The sequence below is a fragment of the Saccopteryx bilineata genome, chromosome 4 (genome assembly GCF_036850765.1).
Source record: "Saccopteryx bilineata isolate mSacBil1 chromosome 4, mSacBil1_pri_phased_curated, whole genome shotgun sequence".
Classification (NCBI taxonomy): Eukaryota; Metazoa; Chordata; class Mammalia; order Chiroptera; family Emballonuridae; genus Saccopteryx; species Saccopteryx bilineata.
Window position 1 is genome coordinate 62,890,807 of NC_089493.1, and position 24,794 is coordinate 62,915,600.

The following is a 24,794-nucleotide window of genomic DNA, read 5'->3' on the forward strand; positions in this document are numbered from 1 at the left end:
ATTACAAATGTAAATTTCTAAGATTCTCAGCTATTAATCTCTGTCTGTTCTCCTGTTCGGCAACATAATGACTAATTAAACATCAAAAGACCTGTACAGGAGATCTTCTTTGACAGCTACCGGCCTAGTCTTCTTCCCAAGAGGGGAATTCAAATGACAGGGACATGGAGTAAAAGCATATGAGTCAGCTACAAATCACTGCAGAGAAATCTAAAAACCTAACATTAAATGCAGATTTATCTCAATCAATGATTCCATTAAGCAGCAAACAGTGACTATGAAGTGTGCTTACTGACACCAATTGAATATATCCTGATAGCCAGTAAATTCTGAATATCTGAAACCAGTTTGTTTACCACAAAGTAAAAAAAATGGGTACTTACAGAAGAAGGCAAACCAGGAGGCACCTTTCTGACTTTCTTTGCTTGCAAAGGATCTGCACATGGAAAACACTATATGTCATCAGCATTTATATTAGAGACGAACAGACTTCAAATAAACAGGAAATAATTTTTCCTTCTAGTACCTTTCTTGTTTTCCAATATTTAGGAGTAAACAAATGAATATAGGGATGAGGGCCTCATTCTTCCTAACTGGTTCCAGAGTAAAACAGGTTCTAATGAAGTGATATATTCTGAAATACATATCTCACAAGTCTGGGAAGATTACAGCCCATAAAGTAAAACAAGAAAGAAAACAACAAACCAATAAGCATGTGCAAGGAAAGAAAATACTTCTTCTTAATTACCTATTACTATAACTATTATGCCCAGGCTCTACACGAGCACTTTACATCCTTTATCTCAGTTTCATTTGCACAGGGGGTATGTGGTGCAAGAGGTCATTTTCATAATTGACTCCTTCACAGGCACAAATTTAGTGTCCCCATCACATTGAGAAGCTGTTTTACTTTAACAATGTGTGGTGAAACCCGTAACTTCAGCACCAATTATGGTACAAGTTATCTTTGAGTGTTTTTGTTTATATTTACTTCCCAGAACTATATAGAGAAAGTATGTTTCTCTCTAAGATATAAATGATTTATTAATATAAATGAAAACATGAGCACTTTCATATACCTAACCAGCCTTACTTGGTATTTTAATTTTACTATCTGTAAAATTTAAAACTTATCCTTATTTATTGTAAAAAAAAAAAGTGGTAAGTACAGCTTTTTAATATTTCACAAATAAGGGATCAAATTCAGAATTTTTTCTAGGAGTTCACTATTAAGAAGAGAGAACACAGAAAAGGCTGATGTAAAGTACATTTTATTTCTGAAAACTGTAAAAATGGGAATTAAACAAGCATGGTACTTTCCTGGGTCATAAATGATATGACACAATAAGACATGGAGTTGTTCAATAAAGAATGAAACCCATTTAAAATGGGAGTGAAAATCTTTACAGCAAATATCCCAGGAGGTTACAAAGCTAAAAAACCAACTTTATAAGTAGCATGTGGAAAAATTTTACAGAATAAAAGGGGGGGAGCATTCATTAACGTCCAAGTCACTACCCCAACAGGCAACTTACATTTCCTTAAAACAAAGTGCCAAGGATAAACAACATCTGGCACACACAAATTTATAAAATTTGCAGGGAAAATTTTTGTGAAGCTTTTCTAGAACCTGACTCTTCACAACTAATACAACATTCCTTGAGCAAAGCCACTCTAAATCAAGAGTCAAATGAACTGCTTTTAATAGTTTGGAGCCCATCACTCTATCGACGGGTAATTATTAGTAGGAGATACTATTTAATTTAGGGCTGTTTTCCCCTGCCAGGTGAATTGAAAATTTTTATGTTTTTATTTCATCATTAGTTACCACTCTACAGTCACATACATAATGTGAAATTTAAAATCATGAATTTGGAATTCACACCACTTTTGGGACGGTGTGAAGTATAATAGTTAGGAGGGGAAGCCAGCTGGATTAAAATTTTAACATCATTCAGCAGCTGTGTGAGCTTGGGAGATTACTTGTCCATTTTGAGCTTCAGTGACTTAAGATGGAAAAGGTGGATAACACCTCCTGGAGTTATTGTAATAAAGATAATACATGAAACAGGTTCAGGGCAGTGCCTACAGAGAGTGACACTTTAATAAATTTTAGCTATTATTATTAGGTTTCTACTAAAATCTGGCAAAATGAAGCCCTGGCCGGTTGGCTCAGTGGTAGAGCGTCGGCCTGGCATGCGGGAGTCCTGGGTTCGATTCCCGGCCAGGGCACACAGGAGAAGCGCCCATCTGCTTCTCCACCCCTCCCCCTCTCCTTCCTCTCTGTCTCTCTCTTCCCCTCCTGCAGCCAAGGCTCCACTGGAGCAAAGTTGGCCCGGGCGCTGAGGATGGCTCTGTGGTCTCTGCCTCAGGCGCTAGAGTGGCTCTGGTTGCAACAGAGCGACGCCCCTGATGGGCAGAGCATCGCCCCCTGGTGGGCATGCCGGGTGGATCCCGGTCGGGCGCATGCGGGAGTCTGTCTGACTGCCTCCCCCTTTCCAGCTTCAGAAAAAAATAAAATAAAATAAAATAAAATCTGGCAAAATGATTATAAAATGGATATTTCTTTCTTTTTTAGCTTTGCAGACATAAGGCCTCAAAAAACTGGTTCAAAACTCAGAATTATTTCTCTCCATGGAAATCTTTTGTAAAAGGCAAAAGATTTATGTGACCTGGAGAGAAATCAGAGTATGTGTTTGATACTGTTTTATAGAATGTTAATTGCCCTAAAGCATCTAAATAGAGAAGATGCTGAGATTGGTGCAGATGATCGGTGAGATCCTTTCAACTCTGAGATTTTAAGAATAACTGTAATGCCAAGAAAGAGTGGCTATGAAAGAAATAACAACAAAGAATAGAAAAAAATAATCCACTAAATGGAAACCACACAGGACATGAATGGGCCTCCCTGGGTACCAAGTCTCGGCTAATAAGTTACTTAAGCTTCCTGGGTCTTGGTTCCTCATTTGTAATAAAAGGTTAACATTATAATACCATGGAGTTTTTGTAAAAACGTAGTATGTACAGCATAGAACCTGACATAGAGACAATAGACAGTATCTACCATTATTATAATAAAAAATAAAAAAGTAAGATAAAATTTGGGTTTTTATGAAATCCACCCTTTCTTCCTAGTTATTTAAATAGTTCATTTTCCCCCAGAACTGTTATTAATTATATACTGGTCTATAGTAGTGGTTTTTTTTTTTGTCACAGTAGATGTTCACATAATAAAAAGATATTTTCTAGAGTAAAATCAACACATCTAGACTCAAATGAATACCACTAACTCATTTGGTGGGAAACAAGAGTGGAGATGTATAGGACAAGCTACAATTAATAATTTTTTTCATAATAAAAAGTATAGGCCCTGGCCAGTTAGCTCAGTGGTAGAGTGTCGGCCTGGCGTGCGGGGGACCCGGGTTCGATTCCCGGACAGGGCACATAAGAGAAGCGCCCATTTGCTTCTCCACCCCCCTCCCTTTCTCTCTGTCTCTCTCTTCCCCTCCCGCAGCCAAGGCTCCATTGGAGCAAAGATGGCCCAGACGCTGGGGATGGCTCCTTGGCCTCTGCCCCAGGCGCTAGAGTGGCTCTGGTCGCAGCAGAGCGACGCCCCGGAGGGGCAGAGCATTGCCCCCTGGTGGGCAGAGCGTTGCCCCTGGTGGGCGTGTCGGGTGGATCCCGGTCGGGTGCATGCAGGAGTCTGTCTCACTGTCTCTCCCCGTTTCCAGCTCAAAAAAGAAAAAAAAAAAAAAAAAAGTATACTGGCCTAAATCATCTGGGTTCACTCAACTAGTACATATATATACTAAATCACTCATAATACTGAGAGGTAGGAACACCTAATTAAGAGCTCTCTGCTGACCATGACAATCCATCATTGTGCCCGTTGTTACCTCAAGCATACTCTAGACACAGAAAGTAGGGCTATTTCTCCAAAATGTAGGTTTGATATACATATATATATGTATATACACATATATATGTACATATATATGTAGATATATATATATACGTGTGTGTGTGTGTGTGTATATATATATATATCTAAAAATAAAAATAAAAATAAACTGGAGACAGTCCAGAAATATTTGTGGAATAAATAATGACATAATATAAACATGCTTTAAATTTCAATTTTCCTGTACACAGGATTCTTTGGTAGGAATGACCAAAAATTCCCACATTTAAACAGTGCTTAGATGGTGTCAGAGTACACCTGAAGCTCACTGTAAGTAGCAACACGAAACAGATTGGCCTGGTTAGGCAATGTATAAAGCAAATGAAGGCTGAATGCTTAATAAGTATTGTTTTCCTTTTGAGGTGATGTTTTGGAATTAGAGATTATGGTTACAGAGTAGTGTAAATAAATTGAATGTCACCAAATTGTACACTTTAGTATGACTGATTTCACATTATTTAACTTGATCTCATTTTTTTAAAAAGGGGGGGAGTAGAAGCAATTAATATACCAAAAATATTAGACTTACAGAGTCAGAAAAATCTTAAATTTTCTCCTGTGTAAATCACCTAATACAAATGTGTCCTCCTTTGAGCCTTGGTTTTATGTTAAATCTAGTTTTATACCCACTGTCTTGCAGAACTGTTGGTATTGAGATGAGAATGTATGTAAAACCACTTTGTAAACTGTTCACTCTATCAATTTTAATCAAAAATAAGGTACACATGACATAAAAGGAAAAACAAGTTCTGTTTTTAAGCTGTTTTTCACTATTCAGTTCCTCATAATGATGAACAAACAAGAGCATTAAATTGTTTATTAAATATCTAAAACACATTATTTTATGCAAATTGGTGCCAATATCAACATGATACCCCCCAAATCAAATTTCTTCTAATTAAAAATGCAGAAGAGACTAAGGGTGAGGGAGGAACATTTACAGGACAGTTTTTGTCGTGTGACATACTTACCAAGTGCTGCAGAGTCATGGAGTGGCCTTCTCCTGGAACTTGTGGCAGAGAATGAGTAGTATGGAGTCCCAGGTTTTCCTGAGGAAGACAGCTGTGCTGGGCTTCCAAGTCCTAGATCTTGTCTCAGGAGACTAGACTATAAAACAAGGCCAAGGAAACAAGTTACTTTCCCACTGATAATGACCCAAAGTAGAAAATTTCACAACTTCTGTATTTAGTATCTTCAACAATGCCTTGAATTTAGGAAGCATCCACTAGGTACTTATTTGAGTTTGATTAGACCGTTGGTTAGGCATGTATTTCTCCTTTCTCCCATCCTCACGTTGCCTGCTCTATACTAGTCGTTACATAGATCCATATAATCTTAAGGTTGAAAGACGCTTTAGTTACTTTGTGCTTCACCCATTAATCATCAAAAATATTTTTTAAAAATGGCCACCCAACCTTTGCTTGAACGCTTTCAGACCACACAGGCAGTCAATTTTGTTATTTTTCTTTTCTCTTTTTCTTTTTGGATAACTTTCATTGTTTGAAGAGTGCCAATATTTTCACGACTAGCCACTCCTGTTTTCTTCAACTGTGTCTCATGACGTGTTTGTATATATTTTTCACCATCCTGACATATAGATCTCTGTATTTATTTTCAGTTTATCAAAGTCTCTTGTAAAATGGAATGGAGGACAATATGTCAGATTAATGCAGAGTAGTTTTTAACAATACATTTAAACAATCCATTTGTGCTAGCTCATATTGAAAGGTTAATAAGAGTGATCACATCCTATTACTCTTTATTGCATATGCTACAATTAAGTCATGTCCCTCCAATCGTGTCCTTGCTTAGTTTGTGTTTTTTGGTCCCAAGTAAAGTACAAAGACTTTTAACATTTATCTCTGAAAGAATTCATCTTGTTATATTTGATCCATAATAATAACCTATTCCTATTTTTTTAGATTCTGAGTCTGTCAACCAAGACTTGCTAACCAAGTGTCTAGGCATAAAAAAATGTATTAAAGAAATTAGGATGACAGGCTAAGGAGAGTATGTTACAGTGACATCATGAGAATTTGTCAAGTGCTTTACTGAATTCAGAGATTCAGCAGCCCTGACCTATATGATAGCAGTGATAGTATCATAAAGCAAATAAAGTTAACTTGCCAGAATTTGGTTCCAAGCTTTCTGGTAGCTGAAGGAAAAAGAAGACCTCAATTGGAAGAGTGCTGGATACACTTGAATGGATGCTCTCAAGTGAAAAGAGCTGTGGTTTATCTGACACATTTACCATCCTACTATCCCATATTTAATTTCCCTTACTGCCATCACCATACGTATGCTTAGTAGCTGACTTCAGCTACTGAGTATCATGAAGGTACTGAGAAATAAAACTTGCCCTTTGGCCAGAAAGAATCACAGAAAGAACTGTGAAAAAGCAAGTTATAGTAGGCCAACTCCTGCCTCTGTTCTCATAATCAAGAAAAACTCCTATTTCAGTTTATCATACTATTTATTAATTTTAAAGTAATTTTATCTTTCATCTTTAAAAAATTGAGGTGAAACCCACATTTAAGACACTCATAATGCTGTACAACTATCACTACCTAGTTCCAGAACATTTTCATCACCTCAGAAGAAAACCCCATACCGATTAAACAGTTACTTTCATTTTTCCCCTCCCTAGCCCCACTACTCTGCTTCCTAGTCTAGGATTTACCTATCCTGAATATTTATTATAAATGGAATCATACAATACGTAATTTCTTGTATCTGGCTTCTTTCACTTAGCATAATGTTCACAGACTTTATCTGTGTTGTAGGATATATCAGTATTTCATTCCTATTTAGGGCTGAATAATATTCCATTTTACAGGTACATTACAATTGGTTATCTGTTAATCCACTGATGAGACATTTTGGTTGTTTCCAAACAGCTTTGGACTGTTGTGAACAGTATTGCTATTAACATTTGTATACAAGTATTTGAGTATCTGTTTTCAAATCTTTTGGGGTATATATAGACTTAAGAGTTGAACTGCTGTGTTATGTGTCAATTCTAGGTTTAACTTTTTGAAGACCTGCCACACTATTTCCACAGTGGTGGCACCAATTTTACATTCCCACTAGCAATGTTTAAGGGTTCTAATTTCTCTATGTCACTGCCAACACTTGTCACTTAAAACAAGACAAAACAAAACAAAAAAACCCAAAGTCATCCTCATGGGTATGAAGTGGTATCTTATTGTGGCTTTGTTTTGCATTTCTCTAATGACTAATGATAGTGAGCACCTCTTCACGGGCTTGATGGTCCTTTGTGTATCTTTTTTGGGAAAATGTCTATTCAACTCCTTTGCCCATTTTAAAATAGACTGTCTCTCTGTTGTGTATTGTAAGAGTTCTTCTATGTTTTGAATACTAGACCCTTCTCAGACATATGATTTGCAAATATTTTATCCCTTGTGTAGGTTGTCCTTTCACTTTCTTGATGGACTTTAATGCACAAGAGTTTTTAATTCTGATGAACTTTAATTTACCTATTTTTTTTTGCTTTTCGTGCTTTTGATCTAAGAATCCATTGCTAAACCCAAGGTAATGAAGATTTATCCCTACACTTTCTTTTAAGAGTTTATAGTTTTTGTTCTTTCACATAAATCATTGACCCAGTTTGAATTAATTTTTGTATATGATGTAGGTAGGGGTCTAACTTCATTCTTTCATATGTGGATACCCAATTGTCCTAACACCACTAGATGAGGAAAATAGTATTTTCTTATTCAGTGGTCTTGGCACACTTGCTGAAAATAAAATTGGTTACAGATGTAACCAACTGTGTTTATGTCTGAACTCTCAATTCTATTCTGTTGGTCTATATGTTTACTTTATGCCAGTTCCATACTGTTTCGATTACTATAGCTTTGTAATAAGTTTTGAAGTTTGGAAGGTGTGAGTATTCCAACTTTATTCTTTTTCAATATTGTTTTGGCTATTTGAGGTTCCTTAAAGTTGCATATAAATTTGAGGATCAGCTTTTCCACTTCTGAAAAAACGTCACTGAAATTTTAATAGGGATTGTACTGAATCTATAGATTGCTCTGGGTGTATTGCCATCTTAACAACATGGAGTCTTCTAGTTGATGAACACAATACTTTTCCACTTATTTAGGTCTTCTTTAATTTCTTTTGGCAATGCTCTGTAATTTCCAATGTACAAGTCTTACACCTTGTAGTTAAATTTTATTTCTAGGTATTTTATTCTTTTGTATGTTATTATTGAAACTATTTTCCCAATTTTATTTTTGGTTTGTTCATCCGCAGTGCACAAATTTAAAACTAATTTTTTGTGCATTGATTTTGACTTTTGCAATTTTGCTAAATTCATTTATTAGCTCTAATAGTTTTATTGCGAATTCACTCATACCATCTGCAAATAGCGATAGTTTTTCTTTCTCTTTTTTGTTTTCCTTACTTTCCCATTTGAATGCCTTTTATTTCTGTTACTTGCCTGTTTTGGTTAAACCTTCCAGTAAAATGTTTCATATAAAAGTGTTAAAGGTGGACATCCTTGTCTTGTTCTTGATCTCAGGAGAGGCTTTCATGCTTTAACCACTATAAGCTGTCAGTTTTCATAAATGACCATTATCAAATTAAGAAAGTTCCTGATACTATTTGTTAAGCATCATCATGAAAGTGTACTGAGCCTTGGCTGGTCTGCTCAGTGGAGAGAGCATCGGCCTGGCATATGGATGTCCTGGGTTCAATTCTGGTCAGGGCACATAAGAGAAGTGACCATCTACTTCTATACATCCCCCCTTCCCCTTCCTCTCCCACAGCCAGTGGCGTGACTCGTTCAAGCACTAGCCCCAGGGCACTGAGGATAGCTCTGATTGGGCAGAGGGTGTCAGCCTCAGGTGCTAAAAAGTAGCTTGGCTGGTAAGAGCATCTGCCTCAGATGAGGGCTGCCAGGTAGATCCTGGTCCAGATTCATGCAGGAGTCTGTCTTACTATTTCCCCTCCTCTCACTTAAAAAGAGTATTGAATTTGATCAGATGTCTTTTCTACATTAATTGAGATGATCATACAACTTTCCCTTCTATTCGTAAATTAAAATGATCAATTTTCATATATTATATATTGAACTACCCTTGCATTCTGGAGACAAAACCCACTTGGTCATTGTGCATAATCCTTTTAATACACTGTTGGATTTAGTTAGCATTTTGTATAAGATTTTTACATTAATATACAAAAAGGATATTGGTTTCCTTTTTCTTCTGATAACTCTGTCTGCCTTTTGTATCAGGGTAATGCTGGCCTCATAGGATGAGATAAGAAGTGCTTGAGAAGGATTGGTGTTAATTCTTCAAATGATTGGTAGAATCCATTAGTGAAGCCAGTTGGTGCTAGGCTTCTTTTTGGGGGAGAATTTTTATTAGTAATTCAATCCCTTTACTTGTTTTAGCTCTGTTCAGATATTCTGTTTTTACTTGAGTCAGTTTTGATAGTGTGTCTATTTCTAGGAATTTGTCCCTTTCATCTAGATTGTCTAATCTGTTAGCATACATTTGTCCATAGTATTCTTTTATCATTTTTTTAAATTTCTATAAGGTCAGTAGTAATGCTCCCTATTTTCATTTCTGATCTTATTAAGTAGACATTCCTTTTTTTCCTAGCTAAAGGTCTGTCAATTTTTTAATCTTTTTATTTATATTTTTAAATTTTTAATTGATTTTAGAGAGAGAGAAGGGGGCAGGGAGAGAGACAGAAACATTGAGCTGCTTCATTATGTGTCCTGATTGGGTATTGAATTGGCAACTGCTAGGTATCCAGATGATGTTCTAACTAAATGAGCTATCCAATCAGGGCTTGTTAAGCTTTCTTTTTTTTTTTGTATTTTTCTGAAGTGAGAAGTGGGGAGGCAGAAAGACAGATTCCTGCATGTGCCCACTGGGACCCACTGGGCATGCCCACTAGGGGGTGATGCTCTGCCCATCTGGGGCATTGCTCTGTTGCAAGTGGAGCCATTCTAGCACCTGAGGCGGAGGGCCATGGAGCTATCCTAGATGCCTGGGCCAACTTTGCTCCAATGCAGTCTTGGCTGAGGGAGGGGAAGAGAGAGAAAGGAGAGGGGGAAGGGTGGAGAAGCAGATGGGCACTTCTCTTGTGTGCCCTGACTGGTAATAGAACCTGGGATATCCACAAGCCAGGCTGACACTCTACCATTGTGCCAACCAGCCAGGGCCTTGTTAAGCTTTTTAAAAAATAGAATTTTTATTTGATTTTGTTGATTATATTATTTTTCCGTTCTCTATTTTTAAAAATTCTGCTCTAATCTTTATTTCCTTGCCACTGCTAACTTTGTACTTGGTTTGCTCTTCCTTTTCCTACGTTATTATGGTATAAAGTTAGGTTATTCATTTGAAATCTTTTTTCTTTTTAAATGTAGGCATTTACAACTATAAATTCCCTTCTGATCACTGCTTTCAATGCATTTCATGTTTTGCTATATTGTCTTTTCTTCATTTAAAATTCAATTAAATAAAAAGCCTATTCAACAATACTGAAGCACACATGAGGTAATCACTGTATTAAACCAGTCAAAGATCGTTACATATTTTATAAATGCTTGTGATTAAAAACAGCTTTTTCAGACTCCACAATGGACCTCCTGATCATGTTAATTATATAAAAGTAGTGTGACCAAATCAAGTCTCCCACACATTATACTGAAATTTCTTCCACTGTCACATATGTTTTGTGTTTTTTTCTCTCTCTTTTGCCCATGCAAGGCACATTCAACATTCCTCAAATAATGATCAAAATATGGCTCATGGTATGCTAGATGGAATAATTTATTATCACATGTTTGAGGGCAGGGGTCATGTATCTTGAAATTTTCCTCTAAACAACACTAGTCTTTTAGGATATTCCCATGCCTTTCATGATATCATGTTTTGAGACACCTGCTGTATTTATTACTTCACCTGCTTTTTATCTAGAAGGCATATATGAAACTAGTCATTGTAAAAGGTGAAAGATTTATATGATCTAAAGCGAAACCAGAAAGCCCAGTTGGTTAGTGTCATCCCGATACACCAAAGTTGTGGGTTCAATTCCTGGTCAGGGCATATACAAGACTCTACCAATGAATGCATAAATAAGATGAACAACAAATGGATGTTTCTCTCCACCCCTTCTCCCATTTTCTCTCTAAATTCAATAAATTTATAAAAAGAAAAAGGAAACTGTTCATTGTACATATATAAACAAATACATGACAAAAACTGGGCATTCACATCTCTCTTAACAGTGCTCCTTACAACATTTCTAAATAATGATTTAGAGAAGAGGTCAACAAACCATGGTCTGTCGGCAGGTCAAATTGGGCCTGTTTATAAATACTTTTTATTGGAACACAGTTTTACCCATTCCTTTATGTATTAGCTATGGTTCTTTTTGTGCTATGATGGAAGAGTTGAGTACAGAGAATATATATGGTCTACAAAGCCTAAAATATTTACTACCCTTTTTAGAAACTGTTTATTGACCCCTTTGATGAAGGAACAAAGGACTGTATTTGGAGGACAGTGAAGAAATGGGTATACTGAAGTCACAAAATAAAGATAAACTTTCAGGTGAGTAAAATGTAGTCAGTAAGTTATTTCCTTAAAGAAGTCAAATAATAGTCATAATAAAGACTAACAGAAGCATAAAATAATCTAGTCATGAATCAGAAAGCTCATTTCTTATATTCCTAAAAATAGATAAAATGCTTACAAAAACTTTATGTGCTAGAAATAGCTGGGGCTTCATAGTTAGATACACTGAGTTCAAATCCTAACTGTGTAATCCAGGGCAAATTATCTAACATTAATGCATGTTTCCTTTTCTGTAAATGGGTGTGTTACTAATTAGCTCATATGGTTGCTGGGAGAAGTAAATAAGGCTTTAAGTAAAACTGGGTAGTACAGTTGTAGACTCTGTTGAAAACAAAAAACTCAATTTCATTTTTTCCTTCATGTATCACCACATTCTAAGCATCACAAAAGAATGAAAACAAGCCATGGCTGGGCAACTCAGTTGGTTGGAGCATCGTCCTGATATACTAAACTGCAGGTATGATCCCCAGTCAGGGCACATATAAGAAACAAGCAATGAATGCATAGATAAGTGGAACAATCACTGATGTTTTTCTCTCTCTTTCAAAGCAATAAATAAAAATTAAAAAACAAAAGAATGAAACTAAGATGAATGGCTTTTTAAATTGTTTTCTGGGCACTAACTCCTTTCTTAACTTAGGAGGCCTTGTGTTCCCTGAAGCTGTCTTACAACTCCCGATGACTACAGTGAGACGGATGTTAGAAATAGGAAAGAGAACAGGCTCCTAGAGAGAAGGCTGACAATTAGAGGTTAAATCCTAAGAGAAGTATGACAGATTCAAACTGTTTCAATTTTGATCAAGAATAAATAGACAAATGCCAACTTATTCCTCAAAATGACTTAGCATAAACCCATATATAACATACATACATATATAAACACATATTGAGTGAAAGAAAAGGAATGTGTGTAACAACTGTGGAGGCTAATGAGTACATGGTCATTCTGGCATGTTTTCTGTGGATCTGTTAATTTTCAAAATAAAAAGTTGGAGAAAATCAGAATAAATATCAAGGATCTACTAGCACACTTTCAAATGCATTATCTCTGTTAATGTTAACCACAATCTTAATGATTATATGGATTTTATGTTTTACAGATAACAAGTAGTAGAAACCTAATTTTTTTAAATTAAGCTAGGGGCAGGAAGGCAGTGAGACAGACTTCCACATATGCCCCAACCGGGATCCACCAGGCAAGCCCTCTACCAGGCCATGCTCTACCCATCTGTGGCTGCTGCTCTGTTGCTTGGCAACCGAGCTATTTTAGCTCCTGAGGAGAGGCCATGGAGCCATCCTCAGCACCTGGGGCCAACTTGCTTGAACCATGTGAACCACAGCTGCGGGGAAGGCGGGGGCGGGGGGAGAGTAAAGTGAGAGGGGAAGGAGTGGAGAAGCAGGTGGGTGCTTCGCCTCTGTGTCCTGACCAGGAATCTAACCTGGGACTTCTACATGCTGGGCCAACACTCTACCACTGAGCCAACCGGCCAGGGCCAGAAACCTAATTTGAACATAGGTCTATTTCAGAGGCTTCTTTCTCAATATGACAAGGCTTCTACAATAGTCCAGGAGCCTAATGACAATTTAAAAGATTGTTAACTTGAAAAAATATAAGTGACCTGTAGAGGAATTTGTGCATAACAATCCTATAGCTGAGTCATCTACAGAACACATACTGGTAGGCTTTTTTATGCACATACACATGGAAGCAAAAAAATGAGAAAAGAATTTTAAGGAAAAAAAGTTTACTTGCTACCAAGTTTAGTGTTGCTAAACCTTCCTCTCTGTACTTATACACAAATATGTAGATGTGGTTAGGAAATACCTTGTCTTCTTGTTCTATACTAAATGTAAAAAAAGTGTAGAAGCTGTTCTTCACTCAGCTGTCCTAACTGCAGAACTAACCATTTCCCTCTGTTTAATCTTTACCAAGATGTTATATAATTAGGTAAAGTAAATGGAGAAGAAATTGTTTCTCTTTAAAAACACAAGATGACATTTTATCCTGTTAACTACAATAAATTGTTCAGTACTGTAATAAATAAAAAATTTATTTATCTACCACATGCCGGTTGGCTCAGTGGTAGAACGTTGGCCCGGCGAGTGGAAATCCTGGGTTTGATTCCTGGTCAGGGCACATAGGAAAAGTGACCATCTTCTTCTCCACCCCTCCTCCTTCTCTTTCTTTCTTTTTCTCTCTCTCTACCCCTCCTACAGCCATGGCTCATTCGAGCAAGTTGGCCCTGGAGGCTGAGGATGGCACCATGGCCTCACTTTGGTGCTAAAATAGCTCAGTTGCTGAGCAATGGAGCAACAGCCCCATATGGACAGAGCATCGTCCCCTAGTGGGCTGGTCAGGTGGATCCTGGTCAGGGCACATGCAGGAGTCTGTCTCTCTGCCTCTCTCTCATTTAATATAATAATAGAAAAAGAAATTTAAGACAAGGTTTTCTTCACAAGGACTTGATAAATCTAGGAAACAATACCCATGAAACTAATGCAATATAAGACTAAAAAAACTTAAGGGCCAAACTTATGTAAGCCTAATATTTTGATATTCTACCCCTAAACAAAATCATGTATTTTTCCTTTGATTCTTCAAACATTTTGGTAACATTAAAACACATATAATAAACTAATTTTTCCCACAAAATTAAATTACAAGTCAGCTCATGTTATTGATTTTTCTGCCTGCCTAAAACAAATGAGAAGCATTATTGATCACCACTAATCTTGTCCTAGAGTTATCTCCAGCAAAGGAATAAACAGGTATCCCTGGGGATACAGAATTAGGCAAAGCAGTTTTATTCTGCCAAGCGGTCTTATTCAAGGCAGAATTAGAATTCTGAAGAGACAAAGTATTAAATATCTTACACATACTTCAAAAAGAATCTTTAAAAAAGTTATCTAGAAGTTCATTTGTGAAAAACTTATATAATTACTGAAGAATAATCAATAAAGGGTTACTCCTGAAACACTAATATAACATATCAGTATATATTATTATAATAAAACTGACAGCAAGTTAAGCTTCATTCTGAATTACATATGAGAAACCTCTAGCTAGTAAATAAAAATCCCTATTTTTTACAAGGAACTTAGGGTAGCTTATTTGAGAAATTTGTTTAAGTTCTCTCTCCTTCATATGCTTGAGTATTCCTGACTCTAAATTGTGAACTTTAAAAGGCTATTCAAATTCGATGTAAGCCTTCACGATGACACTGACAGAAAAGTAGGGAAGAGAAAAATGTAGTAAGGGGTGTGGCCATCTCAGCCAACATGGTTTATCAATGCTTAATTATACTGGAAGGTATTCTAAATGTGATTTACTGAGAAAGTAGAAGAAACGGTGCTGCTCAACAGCCAGTAGGAGTCAGAATCACACTGCAGTAATTTGGATATTCTTTACCCTAAAAGAGAAAGTATTAATATTTGAAATCTTGATAAACATCTGGGTTTTCTCTAAGAACTGCTTTTTACCATTAAATAGTTTTTAGCTCCAGCACTATATTACATATACTTTGATATCCATAACTTCAGATTAAATAAAGACCTAATTAACCCCATGTCAAAAATTATTAGCCTCATTTTATGATTAATAATTAAGAACTCAACACTAACTCGTTTTCTAGAAAAATAAAATGGAAGTGTCTAATACTATAGTCACATATCTCAAAGAATTTAAAATACTTAATATGGACTCCTGGAAGCTCAGTAGAATTCCTTACTTTCATGCCCATAATATACCCCCCAAGTAATATGCAGTTGTAATATATAAAAGCAAGCAGCTGTTACCAGATTTGTCTTTTTGAGAGGAGAATCTACTGATTAAAGTGGTAGAAAGGTATACAACAATCAAAACAGAGTACATATATAAACTGTTAAGATTTCTCAGTTGAATTCTTTATACTGTACCATGTATTTGTCACTGAAGGGTGAAGAAAAATTTTTTCTAAGAGCAAAATTAGTATAGTATTTTCATATATATTTGCAACTGTCCTTTTAATTTAGATACATCACAGTACAGTTTATCTGTAAATCCACTTGAAGTTTCAGAGACTATGACAGGGGAACTGGAAAGTGATAAGCTTCTCACTCCAAGTCACAATAAAAAATCTCAGAGGATGAGGAGGAAGTCAGGGCAAAATATAAATGTTGGGCTTTAATAATATCAGTCTTCTGTTAATTTTCTACAAAGAATTAAAAAACAGACCTTAAAAAAATCCAAATTTGGACAACACTGACATTTGTGGAATAATTTTATTATAATGCAAATTCATTTACATCGAAATTCCAGGGATATGTTAGCAATTATCAGCATGTTGTTAAAGAATTCTATCCTGAGAATCTCATTAGATAGTGATGCAAAGTACAGTTGTTATCATTCTGAGAACAAAGGGATCTTGAATGAGTAATCAATAGCAACTGGCAGAAAATGAGACATTAATTATGATCCTCTCTAGTGTTTTGTCTAAGACAAGATTTCATTAAATGCTTTGTGCAACCCTGAGCAGTTCCAAGTCATTACCAACACGCTGGACAAGATATTAACTGGGGGAGGGGGTTGGAGATGTACAGGGAAACAAAGTGAAAGGAAACCCAAGATGTTTCTATTTCTTTCCTCATCAATAAAAACACACCAACCACTACCAGCCAACTGTTATGCTCATTCTTTTACAAGTCCCAAATTTTATAATCTCAACATAATCTCTTGAAAATTTATTTATAATTTTCTATACTTAAAAGTGTTGTGCACGTTTGAGATGATAATGACAGTCATCTATCAAAGGCATCCTGCCAATGCAATCAACCCAATCTTTCTATCTTAAAAAGAGAAGAAAAAAAAACTACCTATGCACCATGAAATTACTAAAATGTGGTAATCTTAGCAGTTTAATCTTCTTTAATAATCAGCAACAGAGAGAAATTTTACCATCTTAATATTTCCTTTTCATGAATTTTTTTTCTCTGAACATTTCTCCCATATCTATGAAAAGACATCAAAGTAGATATATTTGAACTTAGATCAATAAAAAAAAGACTTCTTAGAAATAAAAGAACTATATAGAACTAAAAGTCATTTTAATATATCCAATATTTAAATAATTGCCACTATGCAATAAGAAAATCTTTATTTTAGAATTTTATAGGCTTCCATAAAGAGAGTTCCCATTTCTAAAAATGCTATAAGGGATTTCTTGAAGGCAGACTCATGAAGTCAGGTGTGGGCATATTCCGTCTTCTAAGTGAGTTTTTCTGAATGTCTGCAAACTTCCTTGTTAAATAGGACTCTCTGAAAACCATTTGTAAAGCTACCAGAAAGCCTTTGAAGTGTTTCTTTTGTGAATACAAAGGAGCCAACTATATGAGGTGCTAACCAGGCAGTAGAAGAACAGGAGACAAGTGTCATTTCTCTCTTGCTTTTGTGGAAATGGTGTTACACAGTCCTAAGATTTTCAGCAGAGCTTCTAATACTCTGAAGCCACTCCCTTTCCCTTTAATGCTAGTTTTTACTTCTAGTAAATGAGTACCCTCTCTTCTCAATCCCTTGCATTTTTACACATACAATTAAGAGCAAACCAAAACCCAATATAGTAAGTACTACAGGCATGCAATACTGAAACATTATCATCTATACTGGACAACTTTAAAAATTTAAACTTTTTATTTCTGGAATTCTCAATAATCAACAGAAGTAGAAAAAAAAAGTACAATGAACCTTCACATAACTTTTACCTATTTCAACAACTCAGCATACTGTTGCTCTTGCTCTATTCTGTCATCTCTCAGTTCTTATACACGTCCCACAATAGACAACAATCCCTTATTATCATATAATATCCAGTCTGTGGTCACCTGTTTTCATTTTTTATTCGGAGATGTTGTCTAATTGCTGGCCATAATTTAATTTTTTCTCCTGAAATAAATCTGCTAAAGAATAAACTGACTTTTTGAAACAATGCTTCCAAAGAGCATTAAGAACCACCAAAAGTATAATTAGAAAGTTTTTTGGAAAGAACAGAAACAATGAAGTTCTTTTCCCTGCCAAGATCCCTGCATAATATAACTCTCTGTAGTCTTTTAACAGAAGCAGGAAATTAAGACTGACTATACTGCCTGACAATTCAAGATGAGAATTTCCTTCCACAAAACAATTTATTTTACCTATGTTCCAAACAACTTACAAATCCTAGCTCACTCTGAAGGCAGTTAATGGTTTTTCCTTCTATCTAATGTGCTTTTTCATAGATGACAGGATTTAGATTCAAACATTTTTGGAATGCCTACTGTGTGCCAACCACTGTACATGGCTCTTTCACATGCTACTTCATGAGTGAATTCTCTTGGCTAGCTTCAACACTGATTGAATATAAATTTTTTTAAAAAATTATTTTAATTTATTCATTTTAGAGGAGACAGAGAGAGAGAGAGAGAAAGAGAGAGAGAGAGAGAAGGGGGGAGGAGCAGGAAGCATCAACTCCCATATGTGCCTTGTGCGGGCAAGCCCAGGGTTTTGAACCGGCAACCTCAGCATTCCAGGCTCGAATATAAAATTTTTATGTCTTAATATTCCTGACTCTAACCATCCTCTAATCACCCTCAAATAATTTATTCCCAAAAGGATGTTTTAAAGTACTGGAAACCACATGACTTCTGAAGTTTTTAAGGACAGTATTCAACTCTGAGATAACCTATTCTTAAGACACCACTGCCCTCTTATTACTGCATTTGTTCTTTCGCCTCAACACATCCAATATCTTGACCTTTCCTTTTTCAGTCCCAAAGTTTAATCATGGCTTCATCTCCTCTCTTTGAAAACTAGACAGTATAGTCCACCACTTTAATTATTTCATCACTACCTCAGTTTTCCTAGCCATATCTCACTTATCAGCTGTGAAACCTTGGATAAATTGTATAACCCTTAATATCAATAGTTCAGGTTCCTCAGTTGTGAAATAAGAGAAATAACTGTAACAGCAATAACAGCAGTAGCAACAACTTTTTCATAGAGCACTGCAAGGACCAAATGAAATGTTTATAAGGTACTTAGCACAATCCTGGCATTAGTAACTGTCTGACATATGCTATCAAGTTATCATATAACCTATCAAATTATTCTGCAAACTTGATCACTTTATCAATTCAAATATTTGCTAACAGTGCTTCCACATTTAATCTGCTGAATACTATTGGAATAAAAATTAAAACATATAAAACCATATAGGTTATTGTCAGTAATAATTTCTGGTCTCCAACCTCAAATGGATCAGCAGCGCCTCTTAGAAAATAGGAGAGGAACATTTTAAGGTCTTCTATTTCATACAACAAATGTTCTAATCCCTCTATTATAAAAATTCCAGTAAAGTGAATATGTAGCCTCTGCTTGAAAATACCAAGTGAGAGGGAAGTCACTATCCACCAAGACTCCATCCTAGGTACTTACTATGAGAACATTCTTATATTAAGTTAAAATCAGGATTGCTTAACTCCTATCTACTGTCCAAAATTTTAACCCTAAATGTTACAGAACAAATCGAACTGTGTTTCAAATATTTGAAGATGTTCCTTATATTACTGGAGTCCTCACCACTTAAAACTAGCCCTTAGTTCTTCAATCATTGTCCATATGTAAGAGTTGCAAGTTACTTTACTATTTGTGAGCTGTTCTCTGAATCAGTTTTAGTTTACTTATGCCTGTTTGGAAATGCATTTCCTCAGAATGAAATACAATATCAACTTTTTGTTCTAAATATTATGTTTCTAATAATTCTGTCTAAAGTCCCTCCTATTAGGTTTGTTGTTATGTAAAAAACTATCCAAATTGCTCTTTAAAACAAATAGCTTTAATTAATTCTCTCGGGGAAAGAGGAGGCCTGTATATGATTGGCTACATATGAAAGCCCCTGATTTTCTTGTCAGAAACACATATATGCAGAGGAAAACTATTGTGCTTCAATGGAAAATTATGCATTATCTAGATTCTAGAGCAGGGGTCTCAAACTCAACTCAGCATGTGGGCCGCAGAGCAAGATCACAGTCGTTCAGCGGGCCGCACTAGGTCTACAAAAGGCAACTGTTACGCAACATTTTTCTCACTGCAGTTGAAAACAAAAAAAATCAGTACAACAAGCACAATTGTACATGCAGTTTACTCAGTGTCACAAAACGACCAGAAACTGTAGTTCGCATCACAACTGCTGTTAACTAAGCTAATATCTAGCTAGGATACTAGAGAAATGAAAAATACAAGCGGGCCGCATGCGGCCCGCAGGACACGAGTTTGAGACCCCTGTTCTAGAGTATGGTCAGTTCTATAAAGAGCCAGATAAAAACATTAAAGCTTTGAGGGCGAATATTGTCTCTGTTTTAACTACTCAATGCCATCTTTGAGGGGAAAAAAGGAGCCATAGTCAATATGTAAACAAATGAGCATAGCTATGTTCGAATACAACAACAACAACAACAAAAAGAAGGAAAGCACTGGGGATATTTGGCTGGTAGCCACAGTTTGTTGAGCCCTGGTTACAGCACATCTTTCCAGATACCAGATTCTCAAGGGGAGCTATTTTATAACTTTGTAAGTTGCAGATAACTGATAACAATGCAAAATAATTCTTTTTTTTTTTTTTTCTGAAGCTGGAAACGGGGAGAGACAGTCAGACTCCTGCATGCGCCTGACCAGGATCCACCCGGCACGCCCACCAGGGGGCGAAGCTCTGCCCACCAGGGGGCGATGCTCTGCCCCTCCAGGGCATCACTCTGTTGAGACCAGAGCCATTCCAGCGCCTAGGGCAGAGGCCAAGGAGCCATCCCCTGCGCCCGGGCCATCTTTGCTCCAATGGAGCCTCGGCTGCGGGAGGGGAAGAGAGAGACAGAGAAGAAGGAGAGGGGGAGGGGTGGAGAAGCAAATGGGTGCTTCTCCTGTGTGCCCTGGCCGGGAATCGAACCCAGGACCTCTGCACGCCAGGCCGACGCTCTACTACTGAGCCAACCGGCCAGGGCACAAAATAATTCTTATCAGTAGACCTGCAAAAAAATTCTGTCCATTGAAGGAATGAAAAATCCTCCTCCACCCTCAAAATCTCTATCATCCTCTTAAAGAAAAAAAATAGTTTTGCCTCCGTTTGAACATTAATTTCCATAATTTTGATCAATGAATGTATCTGTTTTTAGATTTTCCTTTGAACTGGTTCTAATATCTTACACATTTCTTCACTGATGAGATAAAATCTGCATACATGTTCATTCTCATATCTGTAGGAGTCATGAGTTTATCTAATTATTTTCACAGAAAACATTAATTTATATTTTGAAAACCAAGCTTGACTTTATAGCAGTGATTCAATGAGGGGGAAATCTCTTAAAATTATTTATAGGGTTCTTTTGACACCCTAAGTTCTAATCTAATAGAATTTATGGCCTATAATTCTCTTTATCTTTGCATATAATTTTACTTTTTTTTTTTTGTATTTTTTTGAAGTTGGAAACTGGGAGGCAGTCAGACAGACTCCCGCATGCACCCAACCGGGATCCATCTGGCTTGCCCACCCGGCTTGCTCTGCCCATCTGGGGCATCGCTCTGTTGCAACCAGAGCCATTCTAGTGCCTGAGGCAGAGGCCACAGAGCCATCCTCAGCACCCGGGTCAACTTTGCTCCAATGGAGCCTTGGCTGTGGGAGGGGAAGAGAGAGACAGAGAGGAAGGAGGGGGGAGAGGTAGAGAAGCAGATGGGTGCTTCTCCTGTGTGCCCTGGCCGGGAATCAAACCTGGGACTCCTGCATGCCAGGCTGACGCTCTACCACTGAGCCAACTGGCTTGGGCCTAATTTAACCTATTTTTTAAAAATTATCTTTTTATATACCTGCAGATATATTAAAATATAACTAAATTACTTGCCATCTCACTGTTCTTCATATGTGGCCTATAACAATAACATCTCAAATAGTTTGTCTCCAGTTTATAAATTATCTTATATATCCTGAACTAGAGCTCACTTTCTAAGAAACACTTGTATTTTACCTCATGCTACATGTCCAATTACAAACCATTATAGGGTAAAATACAAACTCTTCAGTTACCTGTTCAAGCATTGCCCTTAAAAATTTAGGCCCTGGCTGGTTGGCTCAGTGGTAGAGAGTCGGCCTGGCGTGCGGAAGTCCCGGGTTCGATTCCCAGCCAGTGCACACAGGAGAAGCGCCCATCTGCTTCTCCACCCCTCCCCCTCTCCTTCCTCTCTGTCTCTCTCCTCCCCTCCTGCAGCCAAGGCTCCATTGGAGCAAAGATGGCCCGGGCGCTGGGGATGGCTGCATGGCCTCTGCCTCAGGTGCTACAGTGGCTCTGGTCGCAACAGAGCGACGCCCTGGATGGGCAGAGCATCGCCCCCTGGTGGGCATGCCGGGTGGATCCCGGTCAGGCGCATGCGGGAGTCTGCCTGCCTGCCTCCCTGTTTCCAGCTTCAGAAAAATACAAAAAATAAAAATAAAAAATAAAAAAAATTAAACATCTTACACCGTTTATCTAAATAAATACTCCATTCAAGCCAAATGAAAACGCTACTATTCACTTATTTTTTTTCTTTTAAAATATAAATACATTTATTAAAAGGTATTCATTGAAATCTTCTATTTGTCAGGCACAGAGCTAGATGACTGTGAAATATAAGTAAGTAGCCATGACCCTGCCCTCACAAAATTTAGTTTTGGTGGGAGAAAATTAAGAAGCAACTGCATGATGTGTGTTAAATATGACTGACTCTAATCTTTCTTCAAGATGTCCTCCTCTCTATTCTGTCAAATTCTACTGATCCTTCAAGATCTTAGAGTTCTAAACTTTCTTTTTTTTTTTTTTTCATTTTTCTGAAGCTGGAAACAGGGAGAGACAGACAGACTCCCGCATGCGCCCGACCGGGATCCACCCGGCACGCCCACCATGGGGCGACGCTCTGCCCACCAGGGGGTGATGCTCTGCCCCTCCGGGGCGTCGCCATGTCACGACCAGAGCCACTCTAGTGCCTGAGGCAGAGGCCACAGAGCCATCCCCAGCGCCCGGGCCATCTTTGCTCCAATGGAGCCTTAGCTGCGGGAAGGGAAGAGAGAGACAGAGAGGAAAGCGCGGCGGAGGGGTGGAGAAGCAAATGGGCGCTTCTCCTGTGTGCCCTGGCCGGGAATTGAACCCGGGTCCTCCACACGCTAGGCAGACGCTCTACCGCTGAGCCAACCGGCCAGGGCAGTTCTAAACTTTCTTGATATCAAAATTACATTTATTTATTTTTTCTTCTAACTTACTACCTACTTGAGATTTGATATGGAGCCTTTTGTAATCTTAATTAATTTTTCTGTGTGTACACAGCTGGTCTTCCCCAACTAGAATATAACCTTCTTGAGGACAACACTAATTTTTTTTATGTTGCTGCCTGGCCCAGGTCCTTATACATGTAAAACAAATAAATATTTGTTGATTTGATTCTATATGTTAAGCAAATACTGTAATGTATAAAGTTGTTTCCTTGACATTTTTTACCCAGTAAGAAAAAAGCATGAAAGAAAAGATGGAACATTTAAATTGTAAGTGAATTTGGTCTGCTTAAAACAGAAGTTGCAACAAATCTTTGAGAATTGGAAACGCCATAGTTATTAAAGGCACAACAGTCCTCAAGGAATAAGGAATTCTTTTAATTAAAAATAAAGAATACTAAAATTGCAAAAATTCTAGCCCATAAAATGCAAAATACAACGCATATATTATGTTATAAGATACAGGTTTGTGTAATAAACCCTCTGTGTAAAACTCACTTATTTTTTATTAAAAGTAGGTTTGAAATAAAGCAAGTCATGTCAAACACTCCCTAAGACACAAATTATATCTAGAGATTAAACAATTAGGGTTGCTGAAGTCATTTAAAATGCATTAAAAATTCTGTCTTAGCAACTTAAAAACTTAAAAAGTAAAAGCAGCAATGAGTTTAGGATGTACCACCCTTGACTTATTGAATACTTTAAATTGAGGAGTTTGAGAAATTCACAGAAGCAGGAAGCTGACTTTGAGCCCGCCCCCGCCCCGCAGCCTTCTTCCCTGAAACAGGCCATCACATCTTCAGGGAGACAGCTACCCTTCCTGTACCCAGAGGAAAAGAGCATCTTCATCTCCAAAGACAAAGGGATGCCGACAAACAGGACTTAGTAAGTTTCCCCCAATTTACTACAAGTCCCTCAGATTCCTTTATCTATCATACTCCTCCATAACTATGTCCACTCTTCATCAGACTTAGCATAAAAGTAAATAGGTCTTTCCTTTCAGTTCCTTATGACGGCTCCTGTGTCATGTAAAATTATTATTAAATAAATCTTATGTTTTTCTTCTGTTAATCTGTCTTTGTCGGTTTGTTTTTTAGACCCAGCCGGGGACCCTAACAGGGTTGAGGAAAACTTTGCTCCCCTACAGCAGTAAGACTTTCATATATTCTTAGGGGTCTCTTAGGCTGCATCATTATTCTACTGATCCCATCCTTTAGGGTTTTCTTTATATACACGGTCAGAAATCACCATATTAAGTAACAGTTCAAATTGTAAAACTGTCAGCTCACTGGCTAAGGAATTGTTTTTGGAGGAGAGAAGCCATATTGGGGGAAGAGGAAGGAGAAGAAAGAAAGAGAAGTTATACCATATTGTCTTTTATGTAGCAGCTTATAATCATGCTATCCACTAGGAATGATCCTGTTCTTGAAATGATCACAGCATCACCAGTCTAGAAGGGATTGGAAATTTGTTTATCCACTGCACTTAAAACTCCTGTCATAAGGAGAAAAACTATAGAAGTCTTGGGTAACCTTGTTATAGAGTCCAGGGGCTCTTTCTACATCTTGGATATGAGTCCTTTGTCAGATACCTGTTTTATAAATACTGACACCAGCTCTGTGGCTTGTCTGTTTTGTTTTTGTTCTTATATCTATGCTTTTTGATAGCAGAAGTCTTTAATTTTGATGAAGTCTAATTTACCATATTTTCTTTTGTGGTTATTTTTCTCTGTATTCTGTGTAAAAAACCTTTGCTTACTCCGAAATTGAGAAAATATTCTTTTATGTTTTCTTCTTAAATCTTTGTAGTTTTTAGCTTTTACATTTAGGTCTAGGATCCATCTTGAATAATTTTTGTGTTTAGTGTGAGAAAAGAAAAGACATCCATATTTGTCCAGATGAATATCCACTTGCTACTGTA

General features: G+C 37.1%; 1 protein-coding gene and 1 non-coding gene across 10 annotated transcripts in view; both read right to left on the minus strand.

Moving 5' to 3' along the window:
* The window catches only part of TCF12 (transcription factor 12), a 374,569-nt gene that overhangs the window by 75,564 nt on the left and 274,211 nt on the right, over positions 1 to 24,794 (minus strand). For all 9 annotated transcript variants that reach the window (XM_066276118.1, XM_066276120.1, XM_066276117.1 and 6 more), the window contains 2 exons: positions 4,933 to 5,068; positions 384 to 436 (listed from right to left, as the gene is read on the minus strand). In XM_066276118.1, the coding sequence (XP_066132215.1) occupies positions 384 to 436; positions 4,933 to 5,068 (189 nt within the window). The remainder of the gene's footprint in view (positions 1 to 383; positions 437 to 4,932; positions 5,069 to 24,794) is intronic.
* Positions 2,577 to 2,692, minus strand: LOC136336886 (U5 spliceosomal RNA). Its single transcript, XR_010731626.1, has one exon. It is a non-coding gene; the product is annotated as a U5 spliceosomal RNA (small nuclear RNA).